Genomic DNA, 16,230 nt, shown 5'->3' with positions numbered 1-16,230 from the left:
TTTAGCCCGGATCCTCCTATGGATGCTCTGCGTTTTTTTCTTTGCTTTCTATTTCTACATAAATTTATTGGAAAATGTGAAGTACGACACCCATTTCTTGCACAAGGTAGTAAAGTAAAGAATATGCATTGCGTCTCTTCTACACCAAATCCTTTTCCCAATCGGATTACTCAATAATTATTCAAATTAATCTACTTATCAAAACCCATTGTGTTTTAATATGATTAGGGGTGTGTCGTACACATGAAGTGTTTCAAAAATTGTGAATCGTATAATTTTCTGCAATGGTGCTATTTTTTTCTTTTTTGCTGTTCCCTCTAAATAGGGGGTCTGCCTTTTCGAAAAAAAGAATCCAACCATAAGCACAAACAATGGCGAACGCAGGTAGAGTCGAGGGAAGGCAATTGCCACCCCTTGATTATTAATATGAAATATTTGTATTATCTCTCATTAATTATTTATTTACGAATATATTCTTAATATTATTGAATAAATAAGATTCTAATTCTTTTTCTTTCTCAAATTCCATCCGCTCTCAGTCCTTCAATTCTCACTTCTGTCTTTCAGTTCCAGCGCGCTTGTGCCGGTCGCTCCTCCACTCATCCAATTGCAATTTGCAATCATAGGTAAATTATTAAATTTATAGATTGGTATAAGAAAATAATTAAAGAAGAATAGAGTGTTTGTAGAACAGACGAACAGTCAAGTTTATTTGCTTTTTTTTTCCGTCATCGTCTCTTTGTCTTTTGGTTGTTTGAAGTTTATTTATTTATATAATCATATTGATTTGTTAATTGTTATTCCTTTGGATTTTTATGCATAACTATATCGATGTTGAAGTATTATAAAAAATCAATAAAAATCCGTCTTTGCCTGATGTGATTTCCAACGAGAGTGTACTAGTCTTGCCCCAAACGACCAGGAACTCAACTCCATCCGGACCATCTTAGAGTTTGAAAGAAAACACATATTATTGATGAAAATTCAGTCTTGCCATAACTTCTTTCGGACCCAGGAAAGCAACCAAAAATCACAACATATCATCCTAATATTCTTGAAAGAGTTCGGAGGAAGTATTATCTAGCTGGTGTTTGTCAACCAAATCTTGAGAACTTTCCTCAACGTGATTTTGATGGCATAATGCGCAAATTCAACTGCTCATGGTACAATGAATTTAGGTGGTTGGATTATAGTATAGAGAAAGATGCAACATTCTGTCTTTACTGTTATATCTTCAAGAATGAATTGGGTCAGGGAGGTGGTGATGCTTTTAGAGTTACAAGTTTTAAGGATTGGAAGAATAAACAGGTACTCCCTCAGTCCCAATGAAAGTGGTGCGCTTCTTTTCGCCACGGAATTTAAGGAGAATAAAATTATAGTGTAAAAGTGTGTGGGGCCATATTGTTTGTAGTGTAAAATTATTATCAAAAAAGAAAATGCTCCACTTTCATTGGCACGTGTTGGGAACCTTGTGGAATATCCTAACCCTTGTTTTGATGATACCAAAATTCATAGGACTTAAATGTAATAGACTAGAATCGTTTTGAACTCAAGTGTTAGAGTTCGTTTCTAGTATAGTTGCGGTGTCGAAGACTGAAGACTGAAGAATGAAGACTGAAGACTGGAGTTACCAACTGAAGTATCAGTTGAAGAATCAGTTGAAGACTGATTATTTAATGCGCGCCATGGACTGATACTAAAGTCAAGTATCAGTTGAACATTCCTCCTAGGACTGATCTTCCAATGTTCAGAGAAAGCCACGTACGCTCAAGTACAGCCGCATTAAATGCAGAGATATCTTCATATCTTATCTCTGCAGAGGTCATTCCTATCTGGTGGCTACTTTTCAGAGATGTCACATCTCCTGTCCTTCAAAGAGAGCCGTTTCCACACAGACAAGGAACCTCGAAGATTGAAGCCTCAGCCCAAATTCGAATTGCTCTCCAACGGAAGAAATCTTGAAGACGATTTACGCCAACGGATCTATTCAAGAGTCCTCCTACAAATAGCGCTCGAGGATCACTTCAATCTTCACCGATTCAACGACATAAGCTGAAGCTCTGCCGAAATAGCTGCTCAGCCTAAAGCTTAACCGCTCAAAGCTTGAATCGAAGAAGAGAATTCCAAAGCCAAAATCAGTCACTGCTGATTACATACATTCTCTCAGACCCTAGGCATATATTCTGTGTACCCAGAAGTCAAAAGGTCAAACTTGCTTCAAAGAACTTGTTCTTTGTAAGTATAGTTGGCACTCGTTTAAACCTCTCCCCCATAAGAATGTTTGAGTGACTCGGAGATTCAGGAAGGTACTCTGAACTCTGAAAGGGAAGTCTGAGCACGAGGTGTGCTTAGCAGGGAAACCCTACGCGAGTTGTGTAGGTGCTGAAATCCTATACGAGGTGTGTAGGTGGGGAAACCCTACGCGAGGTGTGTAGGTGCTGAAGAGAGTTTATCTTCAGTTTACGGTTTGCAGTGCACCAGGCAAGCACTTGCGGAGTGGATTGTTGGTCTGATCAACCAGTCGTGGATGTAGGAAAGAGTTTTTCCGAACCACGTAAAAGTCTCTGTGTTATTTACAGCTTTCAGTTTTACATTCTTAACTGTGCTATTTCAATTGATAAAACTGAACACTGACTAACAGCTAGAGAAACCCTAATCCAACTATCTGCTCCACCGAGGCTATTCGAAACTAAGTTTAATTTCCGTTGCGTATGATATCAATCTGACTCACTATCCTCTGATAGTAAGGAAGAGAGATATCATCTTTATCTTTGCAAACACGACTGAAGCCCTTACGTGGATCAATTAAGTTTCAGTGACTTAACTGATAACTCTTTACTGAAGAGCTTTCAGTATCAGTCGTCAACCCTGTTGGTCAAAACTAATTTCGGTTAAACAGGTGTCTGGTTTGCATGAAAAGTTTCTTTTCTATCTCTGACTGAGATCCCTCTGATTGAGGTTGGTAGATAGATTAAAAGTAGCCTATAGGTGTATTCCCCCCCCCCCCATACACCTATTCGAGACCCCCCCGGACCTAACAATTGGTATCAGAGCAGGTTGTTCGCAAGAACTATCTATCTCTGACTAGTTCCTACTTGAACTAGATCCTCTTGGGGGTGACGTTGTTTTTTATCAAAAATTTCTTCTCGAGATTTCTCTTGTATCTGCTTGGTTGTGTCTTTTTCTTGTTTCCTGTGTGCTTCTCCTGCTTTCTCTAACCATGTACAGGAACAAGAAGGATTCCTCCAGCGATTATGTTCATACATATTTTCGAGGAATCAGCGGATTTGAGTTAGGATCATTGGACTCCGATGAAGAAGAAAAATTCATCTTTCCAGAAGAGAACATTAGTCCAACTCACTCACAACCAGAAGATTCAAGCAGATATGATCAAATGCGACTAGAGTATCAACACCTAAGATCGAGATTTGAAGATCTCCTTAGGGAGCACAGACAAATCCTCAAAGAGATTGATCGTGTGCAGGATGCTCGAAGGATCGTCAGGCTCCACTTCGTTTCAGATGAAGACGAAGCAAACAAAAGAGATGTGCAGGAGCACAGACTGATCAACAGACTGAAACTTCTTCAGTCTCAGAAACAAGAACTTCTTCAACGTCTCAAGGAAACAGAGACAGAATTCAAAGCGACGTCAGAAGTTTTTGAAAGAGTAATTCGTGAGGAATCACTACTGCACAGAAGAAAGATGGAACGAGAAAGAAGCCTGCAACAACAGCCAACGGACTCAAAATCCAAGGAGAATCAGTCATAAAACTCAGGGGGAACTTACACTTCAATCAATGACAAAACTTGTGTCAATCACTGTGTAAGCCTCCCTCAACTTTTCATTTGTATATATGACTATTTCCCTTTAATACTCTTGGTTGTATTGTGCTTAAATTTGACGTGTCTAAATGCCTTTCTCCTCATATTTTTTACACGTGCACATTTGCGTTAAGAACGGCTGTCACACGATCACACGAACCCGCCCTTTTTACTAACAAGCGGAGTGATCCACGTGGCACGATTCCATTTGCACGGATTTCAAACGTTTATTGAAACCGCCTCTTGCACGTCCTCTCACACCTTCTTCAAAAACGTTTCATCTTCAACCAAAGATTTACTCAATCTCAGAGAAATCTTTGTGTACAAAATTTCTGAGTGTGCCTTTTTGTGCAAGACTAACAGCAAGAATCCACAGTTCCTTCTCTGTGAGAATCTATCTTCAAGACTTTTGCAGAAAACCTCTCAGAAAATCCATATAAGAAAATCAGCATCACAACAAGTTGTGTGTTACGAATCTGTAGCAACACTGGAATCACTCCATCAGTTTGCTGATTTCAAAAAGATCGATGAGATCTTAGGACGACATGGATGGATGAAGTTCGTCCAATGCTCACCAAGTTTCCTTCTCGACAAAACGATCATCCAAGAGTTCTACGACAACATCAAGACCGATGAATCGACTGGAGAACTCATAACAGATATTTCGGTGTTTACAAGTGAAGATTTCTCAGAATCAACCAAGATGTCCATCAACATATCTGAAGCAGTAAGAGATATGTTCAATCTCCCAACTAATGGACCAGCCCCATTCTTCAACGACGAAGAAGCCACTGAGCACATGAGGGAAGCACTGACAAACAATGCACCTGCCGAACGCGTCATCACAAATGTACTGAGCATTTCAAGAATTCATACTCATCTCAGACCCATTGCGAAGATGATCAAGAGATGCTGGTTTGGCACTCTTGGATCCCATGGTCACCTTTCAAGACCACACAAACTTGTGTTGATCGCCCTGATGCAGAAAGGCCCATTCAACTGGGAAAAGGCCTACATTCAGATCCTCGCTGAAGAAAAGAAGGAGTCTCACTCCACCAGACATCTGCGTCAAGGAACAAGAGTCTCAGCACTCATCCTCCATAGTGCTAAGGGGACTACTTGCTTCTGGAAGAACACTACTCAAGTGTCTTCCACCATCAATCTGTTTGAAAAACAGAAAAGGTCACTCAAAGGAAATTTCAGCATCTCGACTGAAATTCCTTTCCTTTCTTCCGAGCCACGATACAAGACTCGAAGATCAACCAAAAGAAAGTTCGAAAGCGTGTCATCTCCAGTCAAGATCTCATTGGACACCCCTCAGAAATCCCACAATGAGAAACCTGAAGAAGATGCTCCAAAATCTTCTGAAAAGGTTTCAATGCCGAGCACAGAAACTCCTCAACAACATACTCCATCTGTCACTCCAGCAAATGAAGAAAAACAACCATCAGAGGAGATTCGAGCAACTTTTGACAGAAAAACAGAATCTGAAGAAATTCCTCTTAGAGGTTTCTTCCATTACTGTCTTGAAGGGTTCAACAAGAAGGCAAAGTTTGATGAAGTCACTAACGACAATGCTGCATCCTCATCCTCAATCTTTGTCAATCAAAAGGCCCTTCTCAAAAGCTTCGTGACACAACTGTCCGAACACTGTGTCACAACCCTTTTTCCCACAGTTTTAGCCTCCCTGAATCCAGAAGAGTTTCATGCACTCGTCAGCTATTTCTTCTACATCTTCATCAAAACCCTACCCAAATCACAATACAAAGAGATTGATGAAGTCCTCACTGAGGGTGAGATAGAAGCTTTGGAGAACAGCATTCTTGATAAGTTCAGAGTCACAAATGTTTGGGATGGCATCCACGACTGGGCACCCAACTTCAGACTGTACCTAACTTCAAGAGGTCTTCTCAAAGAAGACAATGATGAGAACCTTGAAGTCCATCATGAAATTCCTCCTCATCAGTCGGCTTCAGCCAAAGCAACAGAAGAAGAAAAGCAAGCTGAAGAACAAGAGCCTACTGAAACTACCACTGATGAAAGAGTCCAGATGCTGGAAGAAAGGATGCTCATTCAAGAAGAAGTTTCATATGAGCTAAGAGTCAAGATCGCGATTCTGGAATCAACTGTTACTCATCTTCAACAACAACTGGACATCCAGGACAAAGTCAGCAATGTCTCCGCGCCTGATGACAAGGACACACGAGAAAAGGACAGGAAAGGAAAAGGGAAGCTGACTGAAGAACCAAAAGGAAGTCCTCCAAGGAAGCCAAGCAAACAACTCCGCATCAACTAAGGACTAAGAAAGAACAAGGAATGTCATCTAAACAGAAACTCATTTTTTTTTGTATATGATGTTCTTAGTTTGTCTTAGCTAGCCCTTCCTTGTTGTTATCTTCTGCATTCTTGGTTCATATTGATTTGTATTTTGTTCATATTGAATCATGCTTATCCAGTTTTCGTTCTTTGCCAATTTTACAATCAATGAATATAGGTTATCTTATTTAGGGGGAACACTGATCAAGCTTTCTCTGTACTTGACTGTTTGTCCTTACTATTTGTTGGGAACTTGTTCGTATCATTTACTTGGACTAAGTAATAATAGGGTCTAGGTGTGATTTTGGTTAACTGGTGAAATTGCGCTCTTCTTTAGTCTCTCAATTTCCAAAATCTCCTTTTATGCATATCTTTTTCAAATCATTGCAGGCACTATTCGCCGCCTATTTACGGCAAGTGATTATGACAAATATTCTATATCAGTGCATATCTCCTTTTTCTAGGCATTTTATTGTCAGACAATTACTACGGACGTCAAAATTTATTATAATTGGTTTAGCGCGCTTATTTCAAACCGCGCCCACGTCTTTTCGATTACCCTAGGAAACTGTTCATCTCCCACGATCACACTTTCTCCATTACTACTGCTATTCCACCTTCTCCATCACTTTTGCTCTTTCTCTCTAACTCTCTAAATCCACAGCAATCTACTGTGAGATCGCTTTCTGCAAAATTTCTCTTCACAGATATTCCATTCAAGATGGCCAATACTAACATGAAGAAGACTGACAACGAGAAGGAAGCTTCAATGAAGAAAGAAGTCAGATATGAACAGACAGTGCATGAGGAATCATTTGAAAAGAAGCCGGATTTTACGAAGGTCTCTGAAATACTTCGCCAGAATGGTTGGAAGAAGTTTGTCACAAGTGAACCAAATTACTTACTCGATGAAGCTGTCAGAGAATTCTACAAAAATCTCAAATTCATCAAGTCCGGAGTACTAATCTCAAAGGTCAGCATCATCGATGGAGCAAAATGCTTTGAAGAGACTCTCAACGTCTCTGAAATTGTCAGGGAATTGTTCAATCTCCCAAATAACGGTCTTCTACTCTCTTCACTGACTGATGATGAAGCAAATGAAACCCTCAAGTCTGCACTGAAGGATAAATCTGAATCAACAAAGAGTCAGATCACTCTATCTCATCTTCATCCAGAATTTGCCACGTTGGGCAAAATTATCCAGAAGTGCTGGATAGGTGCTATAGGAACTCCAGACAAAGCCTCGCAACCGTAGAAGAATGTCATGGCTGCTCTTATGAAGAAGGAGTGCTTCAACTGGGAAGAAGCTTACCTGAAGCTTCTTTATAATGAAGCCCACAACACACGACCGGCAACGATGGTCCGACAGGGGAATAGGGTATCCCAGATCATCATCGAGGGGACAAAGACGCACAAGTATGTGCAATGGCCTAAGATGATCAAATTCACAGACAGCCTACGTCTCTTCAAAATTGCCAGAAGAGAAACCAAACCTTCCTCGAAGTCAAAGGTAATCGACATATCTTCTCATCCATCATCTGATTCTGAAGCCCCTGATTCACCTCATTCAAATCCTTGCACAAATGTACCACGACGTGTTCGTACAATCCTCCCAAAGAAACCATTTATACCAACTGAGATGCCTTGGAAATACTCTCCAAGATCAAAAGGGAAAGCAGTTATGGAAACTACACCAGAACCAGCCTCCACCTTCATCTTCAAAGGTACTCAAGAAGCTGTGGAACTTCAATCTGAAGTTCAACAAATTGCCACCAATCGCCTACAACGCATAATTGGTGATGTTGATACGTCTCTAGAAGTCTACCGGGATCTTCATAGACTTCTCACGTTTACTCTTCTGAAGACAGCGCCATGTCCAAAAATCAAAAGTCTCTACTGCCCTGAAGCTGAAGACTCATTTGAGATGGAAAAGGCTACTCTTATCAGTCTCTTTCAAATTGAATATGTTTGGGACGTAATTCATGACTTTGACAGTTTTGCCATGAATTACTTGAACTCGTCCAAACAATTCAGAGTCCTTCTGCCACCAAACGACGATGCCGGGACATCAAAGGTGTTGGATGAGCCTCTCGTCATAGAGGAAGTGATTGAAGCTCACAACTCTCCTATTAATGAAAATTCACAACCGGAGGAAGCTGCTGTTGAATCTGCCTTTAATGATCAACCAATGACTGACTCAATCAGTCAACCAGAGCTACCATCCACTCATTCGACATTGACTGCTGAAACGGACCTGACGAGCATCACTGCAGTTGATGTTCCTTCTCCAGTAGAAGAGGAGAAATCAGCAGACAATGCTGATCCAGAAAGAGTTGACGACATCTTGAAGTCTCTGCCGATCTCATCAACACCCTTCAACGCTGATGAGGCAATTCCACCTGAAGGTCAAAACGTCAGTCAAGAACAAGAGATTCCGCAATCTATTGAAGAAAGAACAGATTGCCCTGCCGCATCCAATCAAGCTAAGGCCTCCACATCCAAGACTGATGAAGAGCGTCAGCAAGAGCAGAACTTTCCTGACGAATCAGATATTCCAATAGAACATGTCGAGCTTCCTCGACCAGAAGGACCTGTTCTATTTGATTCAGATGAAGAAACTGATGTGCGTCTTACCCTCTGGAAACAAAATCGGCCACGCAGACATCTATTAAGGATTGCTGATAATGAAGAAAGACCAATGGATGTACTGCTGAACCAGCTTGCTGATCAACGACTTGAAATCGACTCGCTTAAGCACGAGCTCGAACGACAGCAAATCTATGGTGAAAAGTTTGTGAAAAAGCTCAAAGAAGTCGGAGAACAGGCAGCCGCTGACATGATCCATCATGTCGGGTTAATCAATGAGATCCAGCTGAAGATAAAGGCACAGAAAGATTCTCTGCTCAATTACAAACTTGAAATGATTGATACAAAGATTGGCTTTCCCAAAGTTCAGAAGGGGCACGAGGAACTCTACACTCTCTTTCTCGAAGCAGAGATTGAAAGGAAAACACACTATATACGTCTAACTACACAGCTCGAGAAAATGGAACTTGAGTTCCTCAAGACGTTCATGCCAAGAACCGAGGTCCAGGAACTCGTTGCAACGACGGTACAGCCTATAATGGAACGACTTGCAAAGGTGGAAAGGGAACTCCAACAAACCAAAGAATCTCCTGACGCCGCTCTCGTTCAGAAAATGCTCACTGATCTTCAAGAACTACAGAGCCGACTTCCTCCAGCTGATGCCAAAAAGGGGGAAGAGGATATATTGAGACGTATGCAAAACGAAGCGGACATGTTTCCCGCTGTTTTCAACAGGATGGAAAACAGGGCCGAGGAAATCACGGCAAGAGTTGCCCCCACTTTCGCCTCAGTTGAAGCTAGCAGAAAGAGAGGCAGAGAAAGCTCTTCAAGTGAATCAGAACTGAAGAAGAAGAAAAATCTCTAATTCATCTCTACTCTGAAGGAAAGTCAAAAGCTTGAGCATTATCTCAAGAGTGGACTGATTAAAAGTTTGAGCGACCAGATAAATGGATACCATCAAAGCTGAATGACTGGTGGGAACAACTCAAGGAACGCTACACCAAATGGATGGTGTTTGCGAATATTCAAGGCGAAAAGGAGCACAGGAATGAAGCCTGGAAGTACTTCCTGATGCATTTACAAGAACAAGAACCTGTTCATCAAATGCTGGAAGCTCATAAGGCTTATGGACAAAGCATACCTGACCCTCAAAAGAAAGTAGCAGCTCCACCAAGGTTCAGGAATGGTGTTGACAGAGAGAAGATCAAGAAAGAAGTCAGAACCGTCTGCAGAATCTGGAACTTCCATCCAGACTCTAAAGAAGCCAAAAAGGTATGGGAAATAGTATTCAAACTCTACAATCAAGTACCTTAAGCAAGATGGCAATACTCTGTAATGTTCTTTTTATGTTCCCAAGATGTAATCTTAGACTGATACTTTATCAGTCTCTTGTTTATAAAAAGAACAACTTCTTATTGATCGCACCCTGAAGACAATGACTCTTTGTCCAGGCTCTGATTTATGGTTTTTCTGTCTTCTTTAAGTTCTGTGTTTAGAACTGTTTTCGTTCTTGCCCTGAGTACAAGTTGTTTAGGTTCTATTGTTAAGGGGGAACTGTTTTCACCCCTCGTCTAGAACTTGTACTGAGAGCTCAGTCTTTTTATTGTCTAGAACTGCTGTGTGGTTTTGGCATCATCAAAAAGGGAGAAATTGTTGGGAACCTTGTGGAATATCCTAACCCTTGTTTTGATGATACCAAAATTCATAGGACTTAAATGTAATAGACTAGAATCGTTTTGAACTCAAGTGTTAGAGTTCGTTTCTAGTATAGTTGCGGTGTCGAAGACTGAAGACTGAAGAATGAAGACTGAAGACTGAAGACTGGAGTTACCAACTGAAGTATCAGTTGAAGAATCAGTTGAAGACTGATTATTTAATGTGCGCCATGGACTGATACTAAAGTCAAGTATCAGTTGAACATTCCTCCTAGGACTGATCTTCCAATGTTCAGAGAAAGCCACGTACGCTCAAGTACAGCCGCATTAAATGCAGAGATATCTTCATATCTTATCTCTGCAGAGGTCATTCCTATCTGGTGGCTACTTTTCAGAGATGTCACATCTCCTGTCCTTCAAAGAGAGCCGTTTCCACACAGACAAGGAACCTCGAAGATTGAAGCCTCAGCCCAAATTCGAATTGCTCTCCAACGGAAGAAATCTTGAAGACGATTTACGCCAACGGATCTATTCAAGAGTCCTCCTACAAATAGCGCTCGAGGATCACTTCAATCTTCACCGATTCAACGACATAAGCTGAAGCTCTGCCGAAATAGCTACTCAGCCTAAAGCTTAACCGCTCAAAGCTTGAATCGAAGAAGAGAATTCCAAAGCCAAAATCAGTCACTGCTGATTACATACATTCTCTTAGACCCTAGGCATATATTCTGTGTACCCAGAAGCCAAAAGGTCAAACTTGCTTCAAAGAACTTGTTCTTTGTAAGTATAGTTGGCACTCGTTTAAACTTCTCCCCCATAAGAGTGTTTGAGTGACTCGGAGATTCAGGAAGGTACTCTGAACTCTGAAAGGGAAGTCTGAGCACGAGGTGTGCTTAGCAGGGAAACCCTACGCGAGTTGTGTAGGTGCTGAAATCCTATACGAGGTGTGTAGGTGGGGAAACCCTACGCGAGGTGTGTAGGTGCTGAAGAGAGTTTATCTTCAGTTTACGGTTTGCAGTGCACCAGGCAAGCACTTGCGGAGTGGATTGTTGGTCTGATCAACCAGCCGTGGATGTAGGAAAGAGTTTTTCCGAACCACGTAAAAGTCTCTGTGTTATTTACAGCTTTCAGTTTTACATTCTTAACTGTGCTATTTCAATTGATAAAACTGAACACTGACTAACAGCTAGAGAAACCCTAATCCAACTATCTGCTCCACCGAGGCTATTCGAAACTAAGTTTAATTTCCGTTGCGTATGATATCAATCTGACTCACTATCCTCTGATAGTAAGGAAGAGAGATATCATCTTTATCTTTGCAAACACGACTGAAGCCCTTACGTGGATCAATTAAGTTTCAGTGACTTAACTGATAACTCTTTACTGAAGAGCTTTCAGTATCAGTCGTCAACCCTGTTGGTCAAAACTAATTTCGGTTAAACAGGTGTCTGGTTTGCATGAAAAGTTTCTTTTCTATCTCTGACTGAGATCCCTCTGATTGAGGTTGGTAGATAGATTAAAAATAGCCTATAGGTGTATTCCCCCCCCCCATACACCTATTCGAGACCCCCCGGACCTAACAGCACGGCTAAAAAAGAAATACGCACAGCTTTCGTTGGGAGGGAGGGAGTATTAAATAACCAAATAAAAGTTAACATTACAAAAATGAAGATTCTATTCCTATACTCTATTTTATTCAGCTTCCTATTTAAGATAATAATATAAAATGAGTTTACTATTTTATTTATAACTCATATCCCCAAAAAATGCTTAATAAATGGTCAGATAAATAAATATATAAAATAAACAAAATATTTTCATTCAATAAAAGCATTTTTTTTTTGGCACAAGAAATTAAATACAAGGATAAAAAACATGACAAAAACAAAATTTCATATATCTTCTAATTTCTTCTACAGATTTTGTTTTACGGTGATAGTATAGCGTCATATTTATGATCATTGAACTGTTGATTGGAAATTAGATCGATTGGTAGTATGAGAATTTTTAGTTTGTATTTGTGATATTTTAGTGATAGGAGTTCTTTTTTAAAAAATAAATAAAAATTGATTGATTTATTTCAAGTGATTGTCTAGTTGGGTGAATTGGTAAGATTGGTTGTTGGTATTTCTTTTAGGGACCGTTTGATTTGTAGTTTAAGATTGATTATGATTAAAATTATCTTGAGAAATTAGTGTGGATTAGTGTGGATTTATATTATTTCATGGGTGTTTGATATCATGGCTACTTAATCCTATATTGTGTTTGATATCCATAGGATTATGTTGGATTATATTATCTAATACCAAAACTATCCTCATATAATTTTAAAAATATCATGTGTGTCCACCATTACTTGGACATTTGCATCGATATGCGTGATGAAGGGTAGCAGATTTTTTATCCAACTTCGCAGTATTAAAGTTATCCGAAGGGGGAGGCCGGATTATTAGTATGAGTTATTCCCACAAAATAGCATGTAGAAGTGGATTAAGTAGGAGTTGACCACATTAATAGAACATGATATCAAACATCACACTAACCTATATTAATTTAATTTATCCTACCTATAAATCCATATCAAACGGGCCCTTAGAATTTTGAGTGTCTTTTCATTTTAGACTATTAATTAATGAAGAATAAATGAATAATCCATCTGGAGCTACGACTCCATTCTGTCACATGCATCGCTATCCTATTGAATAACAAACACTTTTTAAGACGTTTCTTTTACCTCCTGGATTACTGCAAATTAATTTTATAATTTTTTTTAATTTATTCTGTTTCTGTATGTGTCTGGAGAAGTGCATGTGGAGATGAAATCCTTCACTGAACTGATCAAGATTGTGAAGAATTACAGTAAAGATTTGTCTTCCATGAAGAGAGCACGCTGCTCAGAGGTGGCTGATTCTTACACAAACAAGTGGATTAGTTGTTTTGAGAGAGTAACTCTACTTGTTAGGTATTTAATTTAAAGGTTATGGATTATAACTGAAAAATTAAATTTATAATCATTTTATTTTTATTTGAAAAAAAGAATATAATAAATAAAATGGAGGGTAAGAATAGAATTATTAATACAAAAATATGAAGAATATAATAGAATGAGTAGCACCAATTAGGAATGTCAATCGGGTCAACCCATTAAATTTTGGGCTAGTCCTATCGGATTAGGGGTTATTTGGGTTCGGGTTAATCGGGTTGAAAATTTTTCCGAGTTAGAAATTTTTAACCATAACCCTAAATGTTCGAGTCAGTCGGGCTCAAAAATTTATTTTAAAAAAATAACTAATATATTTCTTTTGACATTATTATACTTGCAATAATAAATAAATACATGCATAAATAAATAACATTTCAACATCGACTTACATACTAATATGCAAGTTTTAAAGATATAAAGATGCAACATATTTATTAAATAAATATCATTTTTTAATTTTTACATCTAAATATTTTATGTTAAGTATTGGATTAAAAATACAAAAAAGTGAAATAATGATTATAACATTCTAATAATGAATTTCTGATGTTGAACCAAAATACATTTCACAAACTTTTGAAAAAAAAAATCTTATTTTACTAATTTTCATAAACAAAGTAATGAAATTGAAAATCAAATAACAAGAAAATTTTCATATAATCAAGCAAACACATTATTTTTTAGTCAACCCTATAGAGTTTCGGGTCAATTTCGAGTCGACCCTATCGGATGTCGAGCTATTCGGTTATGGACTATTCGGGTTGTAATATTTATTGAGGCTAAAAATATTTAGCCCTAACTCTCTTAGATTGGCGGATTAATCGGACTAGCCCACGAATTTCGAACTAAATTGACATTCCTACCAACAATAAGGTTTAGTGAGCCCAAAAGACTAAGGACATGTTTGGTATATAAGGCCAGATAGCAAATTCATGTGTTACGCTCGGCTCGTCACAAGTATACTATTCACGTTTAGTAAAGGTATCCTTCTTCACGTTTAATAAAGGTATCCTTCCTCCACCATTTACACTATTGAACAGTAATCTCTACTATTTCTTCGGATTCCAAATTATCCTTTTTTAATCTTTGAAATCGAAATTTGAATACGAACACAGAGTCCAAGTATTACAAGAAAAAGGCAGTGATTCAATCACTACTTCCATATCTTCGAATTGGTTCAATTACTGAAGGCCTCACAAGCTGAGAAGAATGGCAGCGATTCAAACACAGCAACGCTGTTGCTGTCACGGCATCAACAACTTGCGTTGTTGGTTGCCGAAAACTTCAATTTTAGAATGATGGAGGAACCATAATTTGTCATGATTTATCCGAAGTATTGTAACGAGCTATACATATGAAAAACATAAATAAGAAAATTCTCACATACAAAGAGTCGGTGTACATTTTGATGCTTCTCAATGCTCAAAATAATACCATGACTTCAGCCATCATCGCATTCTCTCGCAACCAAAACCCGTCCCTCATGCTCATGTAAACATATGAAAATTGTCGTCGTTTTAATTTAAAATTAAACATTAACTAATTAATACTCCTAATTTATTGTTAATTGAAGTAAGATTTAATTTATATTAATTCATTAATGTTTTTTACAGATTCATAATATAACACTCCGCACAAGAGTTGAGATAGCATAGCAGAATCACGATAAAAACAGCAGTGAAAAGAAAATAGTCCGTTGATTATTGGAATTCAAGAAAGAGTAACAACAATGTCAATAATCATCAGTTAAACTCAAGATCCAACATTTGCAAATGCAATTAATTAAATTAATCATGCAGAGTGCCCAAGATATCTTCATCCCTGTACAAATGGTACCTGCTTCCCAAACACACCAATTAGCAAGAGATAGAGAGAGGATAGAAACACACCAATTAGCAAGAGATAGAGAGAGGATAGAGAGTAAGAGAGTATTGAAAAATGAGATCTCACTCTTTTTCGCCTAATTTGATTTGCGTCCCACCATACTCAGGTAACAGAACCTCGTCGCCTTCCTTCACGGCTATGGGAATACGATTACCGGCGACGTCGCGGCCCCCTGGTCCGACTGCAATCACTTTGCCAGAGTTCAGCTGCAGAGAATCACACCATTAATTATTAATCCACGATTCAGAATAAGAGGAGAAAAACATGAGGAAATATGATTGTGCCTTGGACGATTTCTCCGGGAGGAGAATCCCAGCTGCGGTTTTGGAAGGGGGCACTAATTTCTCCACCAGCACTCTGTTCAGGGTTGGGATTAAGCGTTTCGCCATTTCGATTGATGAAATTCAACAAGAAGCTGCAGAGAGTTGATTTGGAAAATGGTGATGAAATATGAGAGACAGAGTAGAAGGTTCTAGGCTTCGGGTGTTTCAATCTCTAGGGTTTTTCTAAGGGTTTTACCAATTTTAGAATGGGCAACTTATCTCAGCTTGGGCCGTCTGATGTTGAAGTAAACAATCTGGCAACTCTAAATCAAAGCCCAGAGTCATGAGCCGAGTATAGACATAACATGCCCCAAAGCCCAGTGTTTTCATACTTTGTTTTAGAGATAACGGCTAGATTTAGAGGGTGTTTTTGCTAAACTTATAAGCACTTCAAAGCACCTAATAAGTTTCTTCAAAATATTTGGCAAACTAAACTTTTAAATAACTTATAAAATCTAAAAATATATTTTTTTTAAATAAGTTTTTCAACTCCAACTTATCTTCTTATAATTTTACATGCAATAATCATTTTACAAATATTATTCAATTATAATTTGTTATTTTCATTATATACCATTTCAAATTCATTTCTTCGATTTTCTCTCTCTAACAAATATTTTCTATCTTTAACAAAATATTCTTTCTCCAACTTATAAGCTCG

The 16,230-nt window shown here is 38.7% G+C and overlaps 1 protein-coding gene across 1 annotated transcript; it reads right to left on the bottom strand.

The window, feature by feature from the left end:
• Positions 1 to 15,040: 15,040 nt before the first annotated feature.
• Positions 15,041 to 15,841, bottom strand: LOC130986501 (10 kDa chaperonin, mitochondrial-like). Its single transcript, XM_057909931.1, has 3 exons — positions 15,531 to 15,841; positions 15,313 to 15,452; positions 15,041 to 15,198 (listed from the first exon to the last, which is right to left on the bottom strand). Exons 1-3 carry the CDS (start codon positions 15,633 to 15,635, stop codon positions 15,150 to 15,152), a joined length of 294 nt encoding a protein of 97 aa, XP_057765914.1. The 5' UTR covers positions 15,636 to 15,841; the 3' UTR covers positions 15,041 to 15,149.
• Between the last annotated feature and the right edge of the window lie 389 nt (positions 15,842 to 16,230).

This window comes from Salvia miltiorrhiza, chromosome 5, assembly GCF_028751815.1.
Source record: "Salvia miltiorrhiza cultivar Shanhuang (shh) chromosome 5, IMPLAD_Smil_shh, whole genome shotgun sequence".
In the NCBI taxonomy this organism is placed as follows: Eukaryota; Viridiplantae; Streptophyta; class Magnoliopsida; order Lamiales; family Lamiaceae; genus Salvia; species Salvia miltiorrhiza.
This window is presented reverse-complemented; position numbering and strand designations above follow the sequence as displayed.

Bases quoted from the DNA above. Each gene is read 5' to 3' on its own strand.
- LOC130986501 (XM_057909931.1), bottom strand. From the start codon at position 15,635: ATGGCGAAACGCTTAATCCCAACCCTGAACAGAGTGCTGGTGGAGAAA. The intron at 15,453-15,530 runs GCACAATCATAT...GATTCTCTGCAG, and splicing joins TCCCGGAGAAATCGTCCAAG to CTGAACTCTGGCAAAGTGAT. The intron at 15,199-15,312 runs GTGAGATCTCAT...TTTGGGAAGCAG, and splicing joins ATCAAATTAGGCGAAAAAGA to GTACCATTTGTACAGGGATG.